Genomic DNA, 8,368 nt, shown 5'->3' with positions numbered 1-8,368 from the left:
GAATTTACCATAAATTATAACCAGTACGAGAGATTGACATTCATTAACAATTTACCAAGTCGGCAAACGATCGACTAGATAGCCTACGGTAGAATTATTCATAAACGGTAGATTCGATAATTTATAATGATTACGTACTTAAGGAATTAAATAATGAATTCCTGAACATAACTTTTGAGAGAATACAAAATACAAAATTATGAGAGAGTGAGAATTTCGGAGAGTTTACAAAATAAAGAAATACACTAAATACATCGCAGTACAAAAGAATAATTCGCAGAACGTAATTTAACAAAATACAGAGAAATAAATAACAGGCAAAAATAATATAAAATTGCCAATAGCAATAAAGAAAAGGTGCGGTAATATCTAGGGGCTGATTCTACGCTCGGTTGTACTCCAAGGAACTCGATATATGATACAATAGGCATGAAAATAAATAAAAATATAATAAGCAATAACAGAAATAAAATATGAAGCACACTTCTATTACGAAAAAAGTATGGAGTAAAATATGAAGCCAATAGGGCTCAAAATACGATAGAAAGTACAGAAGCAGGCTAATAGAGATTCACAAATAATCAGAAAAATCATAAATACAACAGAGATAATTATTTGGCAGTTACGAGGTCGCTCAGATACGAAAATAATAAATTACTGAAATCATGTAGTCACACGGCGGCTTACTGCAACTTTAAGCCGTGGACCATGATTTATACAAAGTCGATAAATACCATAAGAAAGAATAGAATTTATGAGCAACTTCGTAACGGTACAATTCAAAGGCAGAAGCCTTACCTTGGCTGTTGACTTCAGGCACACAAACTGACTCTAATTTAAATCAAACTCAGAATAATAAAACGAAAGTAGAAAGGAATGAAAGGACTTGAATTTACAGGAAGAAGTTAACGATAGAGGGTATGGAAAAACGGTAGATACAATAACGGTAGAATGACAGGAAGAAGGATCGGTAGCTTAACCCGTTGAGGACACATGGGGTCCAACGGACCCCAGACAAATTTCAATGCAATTTTAAATCTACAAAGACCCTTAGGAATTAGATATATAGCACCATCTGTTGTTGTTTGAAGTCTCCACAACAAGTTTTGACACGTTACGAAGGTCTCTTTGGCATTAGTCATCCTGCAGAGACATATTAGTGCGCACGTGTTTTTTTTTTGGGGTTCTGTAGACCCCGTGTGGCCGTACTGTGGCAAAATCTTAAAAAAATTCAATTTTTTTTTTATCGTTGATTGATGTTATATTGTTTCTGTAAACGTAAGTATTTATGCATGAATTGACTTTTTTTTTTTCAGCAATAAATAATGGTTATTAATTAAATATATATGTGTGTATATATACAGATGTCTTATAATCTTCGACCTCGAACTATCGCCAGCCGTCTAATGGAATGAAATTAAAGTTTCGCACCGGTTTTAAGTCGATACATAGCGTGAAACACAAATGAGAACTGTTTTTCTGCGTGGGGTGCGCTGGATTCCGTGTGTCCTCAACGTTATTTTTTCGATGTGTGTCCTCAACGGGTTAAATCGAGAGAATAATCGGAACGATGCGGAAAACAAAGCTGTCGCTCAGCAGGTCAAGCGTAGAATAGGAGGTCGTAGTTCGGCTCGCCGATCTCGCGGTTGTCGTGAGGTGATTCTTCTTCTTTGATTGGTTGGTTGACCCCCACCACAAATAGGCCATCCCCCTGTGGCGAATATTGGTTACTGCGTGGTCATACGTTTTTCAAAATTACCGCTAGATGTGGCGTAATGTGCTGCTCGCGATTTCGTCGTTGACACCAACTCGTACGATTTTGTAGCTGCTTCGGTTTACGGTCCAGGCTGCCTATCATCGGGGACTTCTTTGACAGAGGCATACACAGGGTGCCTCTCGGCCAAAGTTACCGGGTGGAGAGTGACGCCTCATTGTTCACCTCCACCGGCTTTTTGCACAGACAGTAGCTAGCTGCCTGTACCTGAGGTCGTGCAGTCAGACGGTTGGCTAAACCGTGGACAACGACCTACACAATTAGTCCTTGCCGATAGCAAGGCAGCGTCGATCCTCAGAACGATGGCTTCATCAACCTGGACGTAGTGGTTTGGGGTCGGTCCGGCACCAGGCCAGTAAGTCGGAGGATGGCAGGCTACTTATCTCTACACAGTCTCACGCTATTCACTATCGCGCTTACTCATCAAATTCCATTCCCTACTTCTAGCATTGTCACACCTTTTCTGCACCCGTACGTTTCACGTCTCGAGGGACACTCCTATTCTGACTCTCGACAACTCCACATCTAGACTTCTTATATATCTTTTCGTACCACACAATTCATTCCTACCGGTATCTCAAGTTCTACGCAATAAACATATAATCTATACATCAAACATACTCAAGTTTATTCAATCCTCATTCTGATTTTCCGTTGACCTGAAACGTAAAAGCGAAGCCAACCAGGTTACTCCTTCCGCTCAGGAGTAAACTCTACTCACGGACGTAACAGCCCCATTTTTTTTCACATTTCTTAATTTTTTTTATTCCCTATATTTTTTTACCCTCAGGATGTTCTATTTTTAGCAGTGAACACCTCTTTGCGTGTGATACTGTTCAAAGCAAGGGAGTGCACACAATGCAACTTGACACTTACCACAACAATATTTTGTTCGTCTCCTTACTTTTGATGCACGGCACATTGCACATTCTTTTGTAGACTTTGATTGAGTCGGAAAATGTCGACCTGTAAGTCGGGAAGTAGGGGGTTCAAGTTCTGGTTGGACTGTGCTATCAACACCTAGCAAAGACGATATGACTTTGATTCAAAAATCGGCGAACGAAATTGCTCCTTGCAATTTATACAAAGCATGGGTATTATCAATATGAGATCAATGAGATGGAAAAATAATTTCCTATACCATTTGAGAGATTTCGTAATTGACGCAGTTATCGCTAACTGCCGGTCAACATTATCAACTCCCATATTCTTATCATAATCAATGATGCAACTAGGTTTTATCTCTTCACCAGTTACAAAATCTTGCTTGCCGCTGGAAGCGTATTTCAATCGGGATACCGTTCTAATAATCTGGACCTCTTTTTTCTTTTGCCATTTCGATGCCAACCAAATCATATTGTGTCCTACTTGAGTTTCCCCTTTCTGTAATTTTTCTGTGAATTTCGGTAGTCCAGATCTATTTTTTCTCACTGTGCCACATAGACCTGTATCTTTTTCGTGTAAGAATTCAGCTAGTGCAGGGGAAGAGTACCAGTTGTCCACAAAAACAATATGACCCTTACCAAAATAGGGTCTCAAAAATTGGGCAACGACATCCCCTGAAAAAATGCCCAAGCCAAATTTGTCATAGTCTGTGTCTGCCCCGGTAGAGACTATCAAACCCAATACGAAACCACTCTGGCAGTCCACTATTTCGAAAATTTTTATTTCGAAGCGACGTCTCTTCAACGGTAGAAACTGCTTGAAACGCAATCTCCCTTTCCATAAGAGGAGGCTTTCATCTATACACAAGTTTCTCCCTGGCCGCAGAAAATTTGCAAATTTTGTATTCAGATTATCAATGATGGTTTTGATTTTTTCGGTGGGCGATTCAAGAGGGTTGCACTATTCTGGAAATGTAAAAATCGTAGAATTTGTTCGAACTGATTTTGAGGCATTCTTTGGTGGAATATAGGAGTAACCAACAACGGATTGCGGCTCCAGTAATCGTCGAGGGCAACTTTTTTGACGTGCTCCATCAAAATAGTTGAGCCCGAAAATTTTTTCAACTTGTCTTTTCCTGAATCTTCCCAAGCTTTCATTTTTTGGCGGGCCGGTTCAGGATTTTGGGACTAATGGAGATTTGTTTCTCGGACAATGACTTCTAATAAATTATCATCCATAAACAGGTCAAAATAATCTATGGTGTGACATTTTGAAATGTTTACGGGTGTAGAGAATTCACGTTGTCCCTGTTAAAAGTTTCTGTAGTAAATCCACAAAATTCATTCGAATCCGTTCCAAATCCTGTGAATTTGCAGGATTCCTATACGACCCCATCGAAAATTGGAACGAACCAGATGGATTCCATCGGACATTTGCACTAGGGGTGATTACAAATTAAAAATGCGGATTATTACGCATCGCTCTTCTACCTGCTGTTCATTTGACCGCACTATAGTATGGCCAACACACAATTCTAATTACTGTCGCCACTTGTACATTGTACGCGTGTAGCATATTCGATCACATTGTATGGTTTGATGAAGTAGTCGGATTGCAGAACAGTTTTCATCTACAGAATGAGGCAGGGCATAAAAATCAGTTACTAGATATAGTTTATACGAACATATTTATTTGTACTTTCAAGTTTATATTTAAATGTATGAATTTAAAACACATCACATACATTTACATGGAATATACAGATTCATATTTGCACAGAGTCCTGGATGTTACATATATATATATACTAGCGGACCCGACAGACTTCGTCCTGTCAAGAAGATTTGTAATGTGGCAGTTTTTTGTTCCTACCTATTTTATAGTCGGGGCAAAAAATTCTCCTCAACAGAACCGTCCACCCTGGTGATAGGGCGTTGTGAATAAAAAATAATTAAATAAAATATATATAAGCATTTAAAAGTAAGTAATCGCTTTATTGTTAATCATGTGAATCATGATTATTAACAAAAATCAGTTTTATTTTTATTGTAGTGCTTTGTGATATACGATGTTTTTTGTTTGATTACCTGGCGCATAGACAAACAAATCTGATGGTTTTCCAACACGGGAACAGGCAACATACAATTGACCATGTGAGAAACATGGGTTTTCCAGATTAATACCACAAACACTTAATGATTGACCCTGGGACTTGTTTACGGTCATAGCAAAACCAAGCCGCACTGGAAACTGTAGTAGTTTAAACTCAAATGGCACATCAGTCGGAATCATTGGGATGCGCGGTATGAGAACATCTTCTCCTTTATACTTTCCTTTCAGTATAGTTGCTTCTATCACATTGTTTAGTAATTATTTTATCGCTAACCGTGTGCCGTTGCAAAGACGCGGTTGGTTGATATTTCGCAACATTATAACTACCGATCCAACCTTTGATTGAAGATTGTGAGGTGGCAATCCTGGCAAATCCAGCGAGTTTAAGAATTCCGGTGAATAGTTGACTACATCATCTTGATTAGTAGCCGAATCAACTGATTTATATGTCCTCGACTCGCCTGTAATTTGTTCTTGAATTTTTAAATTTAATTCATTTACATTTATGTTTTTTGCAGCCAATATAGCTCGTTCGCTCAACCAATCATGGTTTCTGTAATTTTGAGAAACATCTGGATACACCTTCTGAATAAGTTCATCTTTTGATCGAGTTAACTGACAAAAACTTTGAGGAAAGTTAATGCAGCCAGTCAACATGTCTATAGGAAATTTGCCATTACCAATGTCAATGAGTTGTTTAGAGAATATGTTTCCAAATTGGTCATTTTGCAACTCGACACGCATATTCTTGCTTAAATGAAGTACTTTGACATGTTTCCACAAATTGGAGGACTTTAGACATGCATTGAGTTCATCAGCTGGCGTTGATCGTGGAATCACTGGCAATGTTTGACGAAAATCTCCTGCTAATAAAATCATTGCACCACCAAATCGGTTATGATTGCTCCGTAGATCTTTTAAGGTTCTGTCTAAAGCCTCCAAAGATTTTTTATGTGCCATCGTGCATTCATCCCAAACAATCAATTTACATTGCTGTAAAACCTTTGCCATTGCAGAGTTCTTCGAAATGTTGCAGGTTGGAGTTTCATTGCTTTGCATATTTAATGGCAATTTTAGTGCTGAGTGGGCTGTTCGACCGCCTTCAAGCAAAGTTGCGATTCCCGACGAAGCGAGTGCAAGTGCAATTTTATTTTGTGAGCGAATTGTTGCTAATATTAATGAAATCAAAAAAGTTTTTCCTGTACCACCAGGTGCATCTAAGAAGTAAATTCCTCCAGTTTCATCATTTGTTACTGTCATAAGAGTATCAAATACATACTTCTGTTGTTCATTCAACAGTGGAAGATTCATTTCAATTAATTCTTTCAAAGTATTGAGATCATACAGTTTTTCTCGATGCAATTCTTGGTTAAAAGCATCATGCATTGGACGATTGGGCGCGGCCAGGCCTAATTGAATTAATAGTTTGTTTGACATCATCAAGCACATGTCCTCAATTGAAATCAATGCTTCGTTGTAAATTTCTTCACTGATTTGTATATTTGGATTCCCCATTCTATTTGTTGAGGGACAAGGCTCATAGTGCTAGTAGATTCGCGATGTTTCCGAATGTATTAGCATAGACCATTGTCCACTTAGCTATAGTCAGTTCCTATCAGTACACCGCCCTGGACGGACGTGTGTCTTGTACTTGTTTATATTGTGATATGCTTAACGGTTGTAGCCACGAATGTATTACTTGCTTATTAATAACTCCTCTAATCCACTATCCTTTTGTCATCAGGTTATGGGCCCAGATAAGGTAACCCAATAATAAAGGTGGTTGTTAATAAATAAAGTAAAAATTCTGAAAAGTGCGTGAAAAACGTGCGAGTAGCATCGAGAAGTTTCGATAGCGTGCTGTGGCGTGGATTTCGTCATTGTGAGACACTAGGCGTAGGAGCTCGGACAATTTGGCGGGAAAACCGTTGTGCTGTGACTAGCGAAAAAGTTGATAGTGTCGATTTTTAGTGGTTGTTAAGTACTTTGTAGAAATGGCTCTCTCCATAAAAATAGATCCTCTCACTGCAGAAAATTATAGATCATGGAGGGCTCAGATCAAAGGACTTTTGATGAGTCACGATTTATGGGAGTATGTCACCGGAGAAAATCCAAAACCAGAGACTGGACAAGAACAAATAACAGCGTGGATCAAAAAGGATCGGAAGGCTATGGCAAACCTTCTGATAGCGCTGGGAATGGATGAGGCAGCCAGCTACGATGACCTGGAGACATCGAAGGAGATGTGGGATAAAATTCAGGCGACGTATGAATCAAAAGGACCGGCGAGAAAAGCGTATTTACTGAAAAAATTGGCTTTGTCGAAGATGGCAGAGGGAGATGACGTCAGAAAACATGTAGCAGAATTTTATGAAGCAGTGAAAAAATTGCGAGAGGTGAACCTGGATGTAACCAGTGAGATGCTGGTGATTTTGTTGTTAAATAGTTTACCGGAAAGCTACGAGATGTTCAAAACGTCGATCGAGACACAAGATGAGTTACCAACACTGGACGGGCTGAAAGTTAAAATCATGGAGTATCATGAGGGACATGCGAACAAACATGTCGAGCCAGCACAAGGAGCGATGTACTCAAAGTATAACCAAAGGAAACAGCGTGGACAACATGGCGGAAAGCCAAAGGCGTCAAGTTCTCGGGATGAGAATTTTCGGCGGGAAGTCGAATGTTTCAGGTGTCACAAGAGGGGACACATTGCAAAGAACTGCCCGGAGAGAAACAAACGGGAGTACAACAGTGCGAGAAATACTCATGAGTCATCGTTGAGCACCTGTGAGCAGGCGATGTACAGTGGTAGTGGTAACATGTGTTGGTGTATAGACAGTGGTGCGACTAGTCATCTGTGTAATAATAGAGACAAGTTTAGTAATTTTAAGCCTAAGCAGGCGGAGTTGAGCCTGGCAACGGACAAAAATACAAAAATATTGGGAATAGGAAATATTTCAGTGAATGTGTCAACAGGTAAAAGTCAGTGGGACATCGATTTTAAGAACGTGTCATACGTACCAGACTTGAGAACGAATTTGTTCTCGGTGGCGCGAGCCACAGATTTCGGGCATACAGTGACCTTCAAGAAAACTGAAGCGGTAGTGGTAAATAAAAACAATGATGTGATTATGCGCGCGCAAAGACGCGGGAATTTATATTTTGTAAATGACATTAAAGACAGTGTAAACAGTGCCGTATTTAGTGAAAAGCCAGAAATAAATAAATGGCATGAAAAGTTGGGGCATGTCAATGAGCGAGACCTGAAGCTCATGGCTAAAAGTGAATTGGTGTACGGGTTAGACATCAGCGACAGTGAAAAATTGTCAGAGTGCGAAGTGTGTATCCAGGAAAAACAGACTAGACTACCTTTTCCAAAAACCAGTGAACAACGAACCCAAAAATTACTCGAAATAGTTCATTCAGATGTGTGTGGACCAATGCGGCATGCATCGACATCAGGAAAAAGATATTTCGTCACCTTCATCGACGATAAGTCAAGATGGTGTCAAATATATTTGATGAAAAATAAATCTGAAGTTCTGGAAAAATTCAAGGAGTATAAAAGCGAGGTGGAAAACCAAACTGGGGAAA

At 39.4% G+C, this 8,368-nt stretch overlaps 1 protein-coding gene across 1 annotated transcript; it reads right to left on the bottom strand.

Moving 5' to 3' along the window:
- Positions 1 to 3,564: 3,564 nt before the first annotated feature.
- Positions 3,565 to 6,286, bottom strand: LOC138190583 (ATP-dependent DNA helicase pif1-like). The gene is made up of 2 exons (XM_069134327.1): positions 5,108 to 6,286; positions 3,565 to 3,846 (listed from the first exon to the last, which is right to left on the bottom strand). Exons 1-2 carry the CDS (start codon positions 6,284 to 6,286, stop codon positions 3,565 to 3,567), a joined length of 1,461 nt encoding a protein of 486 aa, XP_068990428.1.
- Between the last annotated feature and the right edge of the window lie 2,082 nt (positions 6,287 to 8,368).

The sequence above is a fragment of the Neodiprion pinetum genome, chromosome 3 (assembly GCF_021155775.2).
Source record: "Neodiprion pinetum isolate iyNeoPine1 chromosome 3, iyNeoPine1.2, whole genome shotgun sequence".
NCBI lineage: Eukaryota > Metazoa > Arthropoda > Insecta > Hymenoptera > Diprionidae > Neodiprion > Neodiprion pinetum.
The sequence above is the reverse complement of the archived record's forward strand: the minus strand, read 5'-3'. Positions and strand labels throughout refer to the sequence as shown.